We start from the raw sequence: 12517 nt of genomic DNA on the forward strand, positions 1-12517 counted from the left end.
TAGGTTTTGTGCAAACGTTTTATTTCATTAACAGGTCGCCTCTGTACATCACGTGGAACATGATGATTTTCTGTGTTTGTATTAGCAGTTTAAACATCAGGAGACTAAACTCACACAAAGAACATGAACAATAACTCAGTATAGTTTATATTCGTTTATAACAACTGACCATCTGAAGCAATACTCTGTGCTCACTGTGACCCTGACCTGTCCGAAACAAATGCACACTCGTACTGGAATAAACGTGTCTGTCAAACCGAGTCTGATGCTAGTCCTATTAATCGAGGTATCTCAGCACATTGATCCCTGACTGAAGGACACAACCAAAATACCTATGAATGTATTTAAGAAAATTCATATTTTCACACATAGCCACACCCACTCTGAGATCTATGGAAGCCTGTTTTCACCACAGGATTATTAATAATAATAAAGGTGGTTGCTTTTCTTAAAAAAGTGAAATAAAAAATAAAAAGTTATCTCACCATTCAATGTTTTTTCCTAAAAATTGCAATTATTTTTATCCTATGTTGGAAACAAGCTTCTGTAGTGATCTCTCTCACGAACACATACTCTGGAATCCAGGACAGTGATTTTTTTGCAGCTGTAATTCAGGTCTTTGCAGTGCTTTCTGCGGTCAGCCGCTGTCACTCTCTCTGTCGTGACCGTGTACACGGTGTTGATATTCATAGATTCTTCATGGCTGTTTTTGTTCATTGTGTGCTGTACATAGACTGACAATTAAAATGATACATGCTCATTTTTTTCATACAGTATCCATTCAGTATTGTAATATATTTAAGATAAAAGTAAAACTTTCATTCAAATCATGTCTTGTGTGTTCTGTGCAAAAAAAAAAGTTCTTGTGTACGGTTTCAGAATAATTCTTACTCTAAATTCTGATTGGATGAGCCACAGAGTACATTTACACCAATGAACCACATCCACAAAATTGTTTTTATCTTATTGCAGTTGCCACCATTTTATAAAAGCAATAAATCTTGAGAGGTTGTGAGTTAGAGATTAATTCTTCAAAAGTGTGTAAATGTCCTAAAAAGTTGTAATCAAAACTTACACACATACGGCATTTATTACACCAGCAGACACATCAGGTCAGTAACGGCTACAAAGGATGATCATGTTTTAAAACTTAAATGTTAAAAATGTTAATCAATTTCATTAGTGGTTTAAGAGAAAGACAAATGATATCAGATATGATTCGACATTACAACAGGCACATTTACAGTACAGTCCTGAATTCATCGAAAATGAAACTTGGCACATGAGCCTCCGCCACCTGAAAAAGAAAAGAAAAATGATTTCTCCTCATTTTACGTTATGAAATATTTGTATCTTATAAAATACAAAATCTCATGGCAATATTTCCTACCTTTCTGGGCAGTTTAGTGTAACGCACATAGTCCTCCAGAAACATTAACGCTCCGACTACATCTGAGGGCATATCTGGAATCTTCTGACTGTAAGGAACACAGACACTGTTAAACACTTCTGTTGCTATCATGCAGAAAAAAAAAACAGATTAAAAAATAATAATACATTCTAGCTTAAAATTAAGTTATAAATTATGCCTCGCTTAAAATGAATATCAAGATTTATTTTTGCATTGTTATTATTTTTATGACAACTAAGCATATTTAACACCATAATGCAATAAAATAATTATTTACTGTAATACAAAAAATATATAGTTTATATTTATAAATTAATGTAATATGTTGTACTGCCTTTATGTAGATTATAAAAAAAAACTTGTAAACGTTTTTATTTTGTATTATTATACTCTATGTATTATACATTTATTATATTTTTTTCTATTTTATGTTATTTCACTCTATATAACTTGCTTAGTTGTTATATATTTTATAATATATTACATATATCATATATTATTTACTGTATATATACCATGATAAATAAAAAATTATGTTTTATAGTTTAATATTTTATAATTAATTACTTATTAGTTACAATACGTTTTATTAGTTAATTAACATTTTTATAATAAACTTCATTTACACAGAAATGTAATACTTGTTGTACAGCCTTTATGCAGATTAAACTTTTAAAAATATAACAATTTAATATTATATTTTATAAATATATGTTTGTTTGTTTTTTATACTCTATATATTTTTAATTCTAAAACAGTAAAAAAAAAAATATATTAAAAGTATTTACTTGTTTAATATTTTTTGGGCATATTCTTGTTCCTCTATCTCACATAGTACACCAAAGTGAGGTACCTGGTGCACTGCTCCATTATGGAGCGAATAAACTGTCCGATCAGAGCCAGGAAATGTTCCGTGTATCTGGAATGAAACTGTTTGAGCAGCGTCAGGAGACCCAAAACCAGAGGAGCCCAATCCACTTGATCCGCTGCCCTCCTGCACGTCATGCCTGTAAAAAACACAAAAACCCACACGAGCAGGATGTTCACGAAGATTATTTTACTACTTTAATTACTAATTTATTAATAAAAAATGCATTAAAAACAACAGAAAAGACATTTCCAATGTTAAAACTGAAGACTGGAGTAATGATGCTGAAAATTCAGCTTTGAATAAAGGAATAAATTACATTTTAAAATATATTAAAGAAAAAAAAAACAGCTATTTTAAATTGTAACATTATTTCACAATATTACTGTTCTTAGTGGATTTCTGATCAAATACATGCAGCCTTGGCGAGAGTAAGAAACTACTTTCGAAAGCATTACAAAGATCTTACTAATCACAAAAAGTGTAGAAAATCAGTTACAGACCTTGGCTTTTGTTGTACTGCAGTTTTGGCAGCTGCGCGATGAGGAACAGGAAGTTCACAATGGGAAAGTAAGGCAGACGCTTTGTTGTGATGTAGATCTGAAAGGAGCAATTTGAATAAAACAACAAAAAGTGGTTCATGTCAACATACTGTATCATGTCACGTAGGATGGTCATGGCCAAAAACATCATAATGACTGAGGTGTCAAATGAAGATTTCACATGCACACGACTCACTTTGTTGAGTGGGTTGTGGATTCCAGCGGCCTCCAGATACGCGGTGATCTCGTAGAGCAGAGTGTTGTCTTCTTTGGGATACGGCAGCGATGGATCCTGGTAATGAGCTTCGATATCAGACAGCAGAGACCTGGAGATGAGCACACTTACATTATAAGATGTGAGGGAGAAAGAAATAAAGAAGAAACATCTTTCCCAACCCACTTGTTCAGATTGTCCAGCGCCGCAGCGAGGTGTTTCGAGTCAAATTTGCAGGAGTAGTTCAGTTCATTTGCGATCTGCTGCCTCAAGACCTGCATCTGACCCACCTGTCAAAGCATCATAGTTTGATTTTGAATATGTCTGCTGAAAAAGAAGAAACGTGTCATAGACAGAAAGCAGCACCTTCATGATGGCCTCCAGATACGCTGGCCAGATCTTCTGAGTTTTGGCCGCAGCGTTGGCGTAGACTTTGCTTGCATTTGCTGAATATTAACGCAGAAAGACAAATATATCAAGAGGATTATTGTGGGAATAAGTGTCAGATTTACAGTAGTTTAACAAACACGCCTACCCACAATCCCTTTGACAGGATTGACAGCCGTCAGCAGAGCTTTAAAGATGTCAACCACAGCTTTGTCCTTCAAGATGTTCTTCTGAAAGACTGTCAGAAAATTCTGCGATGGACAAACAAAGACAGATTATTATTATTATTATTATTAAAATGACATGTATTGTGAAGACAGGATGCATTTTTTAAATAATGAATCTTTTTTTTTTTTTTTTTATAGAATCATGGTTGTTCCTTTTGTTTTACAAAATCATGCAATGTATGTTTATATTCTTTTGTTTTAGTTTATAGTTGTTTTAATGTATATTATTATCACTACTACTACTAATAATAATAATTTTATCATTGTTGTTGCTGTTATTACTATTAACAATTTTTTTTTAATTTATCATTTATGTTACATTTATTGTGTAGAGGGAGATTTCATGATATTCATGGTATGAATTTTTTTAATATTTAATCAATAATTTCAGATACAATCACAATTGTTGATTCTGTTCTTTACTAAATTAAACAAAAGAATCAAAAAGAACTGCATCAAAATTCTGTTACAGTTTACAATTGTTTTAATTTATTATAATATTATACTACTAATCGTATTATTATTATTATTGGCCACTTCTTTATTTTAATTGAATTTTTTATTTTATTTGTAATTTACATGACATTTATTGTGTAAATATTTCATAAAAATTATATTTTGATTCACTTTTTATTTATTTTTATAGACATTTTGATAAAATTATGATTCTTACAATTCTTAACTAAATATTGCTAAATTACTAAACAAAATGTTTAAAGCAATTTGACTGTTTTGTTAAGGTCTGTGATTGTTTAAAAAAAATGATTATCTAATAATTATTATATTAAGATTGACCTGCAGCTCTTTCACGATCATGAAACACAAGAGTCGGTCGAGTCCGTTCAGGCCGAAGGTTCCCAGCGTGTCCTGAATCTCAGAGAAGAGTCGGTTGTTGGTCACTTCCTGATGCGTCCTCACGTCGTACCAGGTGTTCAGCTGATCAATGTAACACGTCGTTCTGAGAGAAACAAACACTTTTAGCTCTCGACCATCAAAGCTTTGAGAGTTTGAAAGAATCCCGTCTGCGCTGACTTACTTTGGATCTGTGATCCTCAGGATTTCCCTGCAGAGACGTCCAATAAACGTGGCCGATTCATCAACGGACGGATACTTGGGAATGGGAATGTGGGTGGACTGGTAGACGCTTTGCCAGTCTTGGATCTGAAAAGAACCTCTTTAAATCAACACTAGCAGTAAAACACTAAATCTGAGGTTTAAATCAATAGGATACTACAAAGACAAGACCTTGGTTCTGAGGAAACTGTTGCACTCCTGCTCTACGTTGTAGTTGATGATACGAGACACTTCCTCCTGCCAGATCTTCAGGCCGTAGATGCTCACGTAATCCTGAATGTATTCAAACGAGCGGTAAAACCCATCCATGGTGGCAGCCATTTCCTTCAGCTTTGGCATCAGTTCACTGGGCTGAGAGAGACACCAGAAATCAGACGGATCATTCTAAGAAACAGAATTATACAGCAAGGCCAAATGGTTTGCTCACTTTGGCTTTGGGGTTGAAGATGAGGCCTTTGTGCAGAGCGTAAGCAACACGTTTGACCAGCTCTTTCCTGATCCCGTCCTCCAGAAGCTGCTTCGGATCCACCTGAAACAGACGTGTTTTCATGCTTACTGAGCTCTCATGGCATAAGTGATGTTTAATATTCCATAAAAACGGTAATAAGGTTAGTTAAAACATCTTCTCAGATACACTGTCAACATAAATAAAATAAAAAACAACACTTTTTGCAAATGAAAAGAAAAATGCCGGAGTTTGTGATCTATCAAAATAAAATGATCAAAGTGTAACATTCAGAGAATCTGTTTAGTACCTTGATAATGCCGACGAGTGTGGTCTTCATCATCAGAATACCTTCAGTGAAGACTGAGATGGCATGAGTGAGTTTAGCTACCTGTCAAATGAAGAAGTCAGTGAGTTACTTTATTATTATTACTTATACTACATACACAAAAACATCAAGATGGTGACTCAAGGCCTGAAATGTAAGTTCAATTGAAATGACTATGCAGGCTCGGTTTTGTAAAGAATTTTGCTGAGCAAGTTAGTTATACAGTACAAAAAAATACAAAATAATGTAAAAATATAGAGAGAAGAATAAATATTCTATATAGAGAGAGAGTAAAAGTATAAAGAAATATATAAATGTACAAAATATACTACATACATTTATAATGTAATATTTTTTAATCTGCATAAAGTCAGCACAAACAAATACTACACTGATGTATAAATATAAATAACTTCACAATTAAAAATATACAATTTTTGGATCCACCTGAAAGTTTAAAGTGTGCATTATGGGGTTAAAAATATGCATAATTGTCGTGGAAGTAATGTAACATTGTAAAAAAAAATTTTTTTAATTTTAAGTAAAATATAATTTGTAACAAAAATTTTTTTTTTAATAAAAACCAAATATATATATATATATATATATATATATATATATATATATATATATATATATATATATATATATATATTATATATATATATATATATATAATTTGTAAATATTAAAAAGAAAAAAATATTCCCATGTAATGTTTTCATTTTGCTGAGCAAGTTAAAGTATGCATGTTTAATAATAACACATCTGGTTTAGTGGCAGTAATTATTTTGCCCCTTACTGATGATTTTACTCCGCCTCTTTCAAGAAGTCATATGTATCTGTCGTACCTCATAGCGGGCACTGAGCTGAGCGTAGTCCTTCAGCTTGTCTTTGTCCAGACGTGTGGGCACCTCCATAATGTCATGGATCTGCAGTTTGATGATTTTGGCCAGCGAGGTGAACATACTCTCTGGGATGATCTGCAGAACCTGGAAGCACGTTTGCAAGAAACACCAAGTCTGAGTGAATACAGAGAGATTTCAAGCAAGAGATCCAATCACAAATCAGAACTCTTCTCCAAACCTTTCTGACATAAGCCACCAGCTCCCCAGAGTAAAACTGAGACACGCTCAGCAGATCTGGACTGTTGACCTGGTTGATTCGGAGGAGAGGCAGATCCAGCGCAGACGCAAGCTGTTCATATTCATAAAGCCCGTGTTATATTTCACATTTCAATTTGTTTCTAGTGTCATATATTAACAGGCCAGTCTGACTCACCTTCAGGAAAGTGGCTCTGAGTTTGGTCACCATGGAGGGGTTTGCTCTGATACTCTCTTGCATTATTGATGTGAAGCTGTGAGAAACACATTTGGAAAAGGAACTTCAGTCTAAAATTTTGATGAGAAACCAAAAAGAGGTCAATGTAGCGGCATCACCTGTCAATGATCTGCCAGGCGTAGGACAAATCTCCCACTATCTGCATGGTGATGAGCACTTCCTCTTTGATGTTGATGGTGCGGATCATCTGATGGAGGAACTTGCGTGTGTCCGCCAGGAACTGACTCACCTGCAGGTTGGACTCCAGCTGGTGGAACTCTTGGACCTTTCCAGAGAAAGAATTTCATGTGAAATCACTGCAGAGCGTCACGTCACAGCACACGTTCAGATGTGTCCGTACCTCCACGAGAGCCTGAATGAGCTGCACAGTCTTCCTGCCGGCTGCGGTCGAGTCCTCATAGTTCAGCGACTCGATCTGTTTGGAGATCTCTCTGAACCAGGCCTGAAGATTCTCTGATCAAACAGATAAATGCATGAACACACTGACAACACGTCCACAGTTTGCCTCCAGCATGTCGTGGGACCTCAAAAGCATTTTACCGTTTTTCTCCACCCTGGTGAGAGGTTTGACCCCAGAAAACACCTCGGCCAGCTCCATCATTCTCTCTGATCCCTCTTTCTTATAGCTCTCCCACTTCAGCTGCTTCTCTGCCAACATCTGCTTAAACATCTGAGAATCACACAAACCAGGAGAAATGAACAACCAGAGGCCCAGTAACAAATCAAACTATCTTCAAACATTTGGGGTCGGTAAGTTTTCTTGGTGTTTTTGAAAGGAGTCTCTAATGCTCACAAAGGCTGCCTTTAATCGATGAATAAAAATACAGTAAATAGCAATATTGTGAAATGTTGTTACAATTTAAAATAATTATTTCTATTTGAATATATATATTAAAATGTGATTTATTCCTGTGATGCAAAGCTGAATTTTCAGCATCATTACTCCAGTCTTCAGTGTCACATGATCCTTCAGAAATCATTCTAATATGTGACCCTGGACCATAAGTGTCTTAAGTGTCAATTTCTCGAAATTAAGATTTTTACATCACACGAAAGCTGAATGAATAAGCTTTCCATTGATGTATGGTTTGTTAGGATAGGACAATATTTTTCTGAGATACAACTATTTGAAAATCTGGAATCTGATGGTGCAAAAAAAATCTAAATACTGAGAAAATCACCTTTGAAATTGTCCAAATGCAGTTCTTAGCAATGCTTATTACTAATCAAAAATTAAGTTTTGATATATGTATGGTAGGAAATTTAAAAAATATCTTCATGGAACATGATCTTTCTTAATATCCTAATGATTTTTGGCATAAAAGAAAAATCTATAATTTTGACCCATACAATGTATTTTTGGCTATTGCTACAAATATACTCCAGCGACTTAAGTCCAGGGTCACATATGCTGATTTATGCTTAAGAAACATCTCTTACTAGTACTTTTTATTCTTTAAACATTTATTAGTAGTAGTAGTAGTAGTAGTAGTAATACAAACTTAATGAAGTATCACTTTAAGATTATGAATTATCATCATTATATTTTATATTTACCTCTTTGAGTATGAACTCAAACTGGGCCGTGTCCAGCAGCAGCTGAAACAGAATTTTGGGATTGTATTTGGAGTCGTTGATGACTTGATCTTTGATCTGACGCAGTCTCTTGTTGTTTGGATCATAAGCTTTAACAAAAAACAAACAAACAAACAATAGTACTTAGAAAAGCATTTTGATGCATTCTAAACAGCAAACTCTAGAAAGTGATAATTCCTTCCAAATAAATTCAGTAATCAAAACCCAAAACATTTACACCAAGGGTTCTCAACAAGGGGTCCAGAGCCCACTAGAGGGCCTCAGCAAACTTCCAAGGGGCTTGCTGATTGAAACCTTTACTAGCCCATGACATCTCACCGGACTCTGCAGTGTGCAGCATCAGCCAGCGGATGGCAACGTTACAGTCACGAAGGCAGTTGAGCAGTTTGGGAATGTTGTCCAGAATGATTTCTTCTCTCAGGAATCCCTCTTTCAATGACTGCTGCACCCGCGGGCGCAAACTCTCCACACTGGCAGCGTATCGACCGGCCTGAGAGGACAGAACAATGAGAGTCCCGAGTGACTCTGGTTTAGATCGAACATGAGTGAATGGAAAAGCCCAGGTGACTGTACCTGTTCTCTGATGTTAGCGGTGTCCAGCGTGTAGTTCAGGGCTGTTTTAGCAGCTTTATATGGTTCCCACGCCTCCACCAAATTCACGGTGATCCCCATGTATATGCTTATAACCTGAAGATATAAGATGGATATTGCAATAGATCAAGAAAATCACATTTCTGGAATTGACATGATCAATAAAGTCTTCTCACCCAGTTGTCGGGGAAGTATTTGTCCACGATCTCTCTCATCTTGGCCTGTTGTGTGTGCAGGATGGAGGGGGTGAAGTATAAGCAGACACACAGCATAGCGGCCTGCGTTGCCAGCGCTGTACTGCGGTGCTCCGGCAGAGGATACGCAGAGACCTGTAACACAGACGAAACATGAAGCATAATTAGACATGAGTTATCCATCTAAATGAGGGGTTTTCAAAAGTTTGATACCACGGGACCCCGAATACTGTATATGCGGAACCTTCTTCCTAAAAATAAATGTAAGACAGCATTTTCATGTATTAAAACAAATCTAGTATATTTTTTCTTTTTTTATTATTATTTAAATGTCAATAGAACAAAATAATTTGTCATTATCAACTTATTTTATTATTTTTTATATGCTGTTTTTTAAATGTTTTAAATAGAATAAAAGAAGTTGTCATAATCAGATTTATATGTGTGTGTGTGCATTTAAACTATTTTTCTTTATTAAATTTTTTCACTTTTCCATTTAAGTTTTTTTTTTTGCATTTTATCAGTCAACAAAATGAAATAATTTGTCATAATCAGACATTATTAATATTATCATTAATGATTTTTATTTGAAATATTTGGTTTAGTTCTTTTATGCATTTTATCTAAAAAATAAAATAATTTGTCATTATGAGACATATTTTATTATTAATTCTTTATACAGTATATCTATGTTTTACACAATTTTCTCTGAACCTTTTCAATTAAGTTTATTTTTGGCATTTTATCTGCCAATAGAATAAAATAATTTGTCATTATCAAACTTATTTTATTATTATTTTTCATATGCTGTTTTTTACATTTTTAAAATAGAATAAAATAAGTTGTCATTATCAAATTTATATGTGTGTGTGTTTACAGTATTTTTCTTTATTTTATTTTTTACTTTTCCAATTAAGTTTTTTTTGTGCATTTTATCAGTCAACAGAATGAAATAATTTGTCATAATCAGACATTATTATTATTATTATAAATGTAAATATTTATTTGAACTTTTGTGATTAGTTCTTTTATGCATTTTATCTGTCTAAAGAATAAAATAATTTGTCATTATCAAACGTATTTTATCATTAATTCTTTACACAGTATATCTATGTTTTACACAATTTTCTCTGAACCTTTTCAATTAAGTTTATTTTTTGCATTTTATCTTCCAATAGAATAAAATAATTTGCCATTATCAAACTTATTAATAGTAGGTTTTTTAAACACTTTTCTTCCGAACCTTTTTAAATTTTTATTATTTAAAAAAAAAAAAACTGGCATTTTATATTTCAATAGAATAAAATAATTAAGCATCATCAAACTAATTTTACTAGTAATTTGAATTTTCATATATGTTTTAATACAATTTTTCTTTGAACTTTTCTAAGGACCCCCTTGTGGCCCCCAGTTTGACAAACTAAGTCACATTACTGTCTTGCCTGGTTGTAAATGTCATCAGAGCGGAGGCGGCCGATCACCATACTGAGGAACGTGGGGCTGATGGGAACTCTCTGGAAGTAGCTCTCAGGGTAGTTGGGGGGCCGTTTGGCCCCCGGGTGGCTGGAGTATCCCGTGCTACGCAGGAGCTTGCAGATGTCGTCCAGGTTTGAGTCACCCGAAGAGCGAGCAGCACTGGGGGCATGAACATTTTTATATAATGCATTTATTCAGTAGCACACTGACGTGTTTGTCCAGCTGTTGAGATATTTCACCTCATCTGAGCTGCTTGTGAGCTGTTGAAGCCAAACATCTTCAAAAAATACAAGGGTATAAAGGACAGTCTTACCTGTATCTGTAGTAGGACACCAGCATCCTTTCTCTCACCTCTCCCTCCATCTTCTGATCAATGACCAGTAACATGACTCCATACAGGTACAGAGCCTCACACTGACAGAAATCACATGCATTTACAATCTGATTTACTCTGTTAACTCTGATCTGCATTTAGTGAAGCAAAAACCCTTTACCAGGAGCTGTTTCCCATCTTCATTCAATAAAACAGTTTCTAGTGTTTGCTGAATGTAGACCCCTTCATTGAGATCATCCAAGTACTCAGAGGAAACACGTTATGGTTTTAAAATTTGATTTAGGAAGGAAAATCAACTCAAAAAAGCATTACAGAGGACCATTACGTCAAATAAACACATTATAATAATTGCTCCGTGCTGTTATCATAAGATGATTTGAATGTTCCGCTAATTTCAATGCAAATTATTTAGTCACAATTTCAGAGAAGTTGCATTTCAAATCAACACGCACCTTATCAAGTCTACAACATATTTATGGACGCTCTCAAAGGCCAGGTAGAAGCGTGTCAATATCTCAATGTTATTTTCCCGAAACTCCTCATCCAAATCCTGCAGCTCTGGCTTTGCTTCCAGTTTACTCTCATAAAACTCCGGACCCTGGGAAACAGATTCATACTGTATCAAAACCATTTGCTTATTGTAAATCTATCTGATCATCTTAGCAAACCCAGATCCTATATAAAGGTAACAATCAGAGTACCTTAAAGTAGCTGAAATCACAGATTATATCTCCATATTTCTGCTGGTCGCTCTTGTCTTTGAGTCTGAAAACTGCAGGAATGAACTCTGAGAGCCTGAGTAACTCAGCTATGATGGCGTTTCCTCTGGACACGATCCTCAGGATGGCCTGACCACACAGGTTGTTCTCTGCCAGGAAGTCCACCATGATGAGGAAGAAAACAGCAGGTCTGCTCTCTGATCAAAGATTCATTCAGTCTCCTCAGTGCTGGCAAGATCTGAGGATATTCAATAAAAACCTTACTTTTGCACACATACTTCCACGAAATCGAGTGTCATCACTACAGATGTACATACAGTCATTTTACACTAAACTGACCTCAGCTTATTTATTTCTAGAATACATTTCAATAAAAACCTATTTTGATCAAACAGCGCTGAAACGGTTTTGAATGCACCGGATACGGTTCACTACGAATGAAGCGATGCACTATAACAGCCAAAAATCACATAGAAAACAAGTTTATATGATTCTATTATGTTTGGTGAATTTACATTCTTGTCACTCACCCTCTGCAGTAACAGACCAGACACTTCCTGTTTACAAATCACGTGAGTGTCACGAGGAGAGCTCCGCCCAGCGCTGAGCTTTTAGACTAAATGGATGCGTACTGGTTACCTGCTTCAAAATAAAAGACTCACACTTGACGTTTTAAAGATGACTATTTGAGTGATTCTTCAGGATCTAAGAGTTGTTTTATTAGGTGCTACTAACAAACTATAAGTATTTTAATTCAGAAACCTTTATAT

At 34.8% G+C, this 12517-nt stretch overlaps 1 protein-coding gene across 2 annotated transcripts; it reads right to left on the reverse strand.

Annotated features, from left to right (window-relative positions):
* On the reverse strand, positions 1 to 12484 carry LOC109094802 (WASH complex subunit 5). Of its 2 annotated transcripts, none has more exons than XM_042773073.1 (29): positions 12278 to 12484; positions 11730 to 11985; positions 11481 to 11626; positions 11189 to 11273; positions 11008 to 11108; positions 10661 to 10853; positions 9201 to 9353; positions 9007 to 9120; positions 8752 to 8923; positions 8395 to 8522; positions 7378 to 7507; positions 7178 to 7290; positions 6936 to 7102; positions 6778 to 6853; positions 6583 to 6693; positions 6348 to 6488; positions 5479 to 5559; positions 5151 to 5252; positions 4895 to 5074; positions 4686 to 4810; positions 4445 to 4607; positions 3571 to 3673; positions 3402 to 3481; positions 3222 to 3325; positions 3018 to 3147; positions 2783 to 2879; positions 2265 to 2418; positions 1391 to 1478; positions 1 to 1297 (listed from the first exon to the last, which is right to left on the reverse strand). In XM_042773073.1, the coding sequence occupies exons 2-29, from the start codon at positions 11913 to 11915 to the stop codon at positions 1241 to 1243; spliced, it is 3480 nt and encodes a 1159-aa protein (XP_042629007.1). In that variant the 5' UTR covers positions 11916 to 11985; positions 12278 to 12484; the 3' UTR covers positions 1 to 1240. The 2 variants fall into 2 exon arrangements, with proteins under 2 accessions (XP_042629007.1, XP_042629009.1); XM_042773075.1 differs by lacking the exon at positions 12278 to 12484 and adding an exon at positions 12087 to 12231.
* Between the last annotated feature and the right edge of the window lie 33 nt (positions 12485 to 12517).

Source organism: Cyprinus carpio, chromosome A16 (assembly GCF_018340385.1).
Source record: "Cyprinus carpio isolate SPL01 chromosome A16, ASM1834038v1, whole genome shotgun sequence".
Taxonomy (NCBI): domain Eukaryota; kingdom Metazoa; phylum Chordata; class Actinopteri; order Cypriniformes; family Cyprinidae; genus Cyprinus; species Cyprinus carpio.

What these genes read in the sequence shown, in the direction of transcription:
- LOC109094802 (XM_042773073.1), bottom strand. Translation starts at nt 11,915, where the DNA reads ATGGTGGACTTCCTGGCAGAGAACAACCTGTGTGGTCAGGCCATCCTG. An exon ending in AAGATGGGAAACAGCTCCTG is followed by an intron (nt 11,109 to 11,188) that starts GTAAAGGGTTTT and finishes GATTTCTGTCAG; the next exon opens with TGTGAGGCTCTGTACCTGTA. An exon ending in TTGAGTTCATACTCAAAGAG is followed by an intron (nt 7,508 to 8,394) that starts GTAAATATAAAA and finishes TGTGATTCTCAG; the next exon opens with ATGTTTAAGCAGATGTTGGC.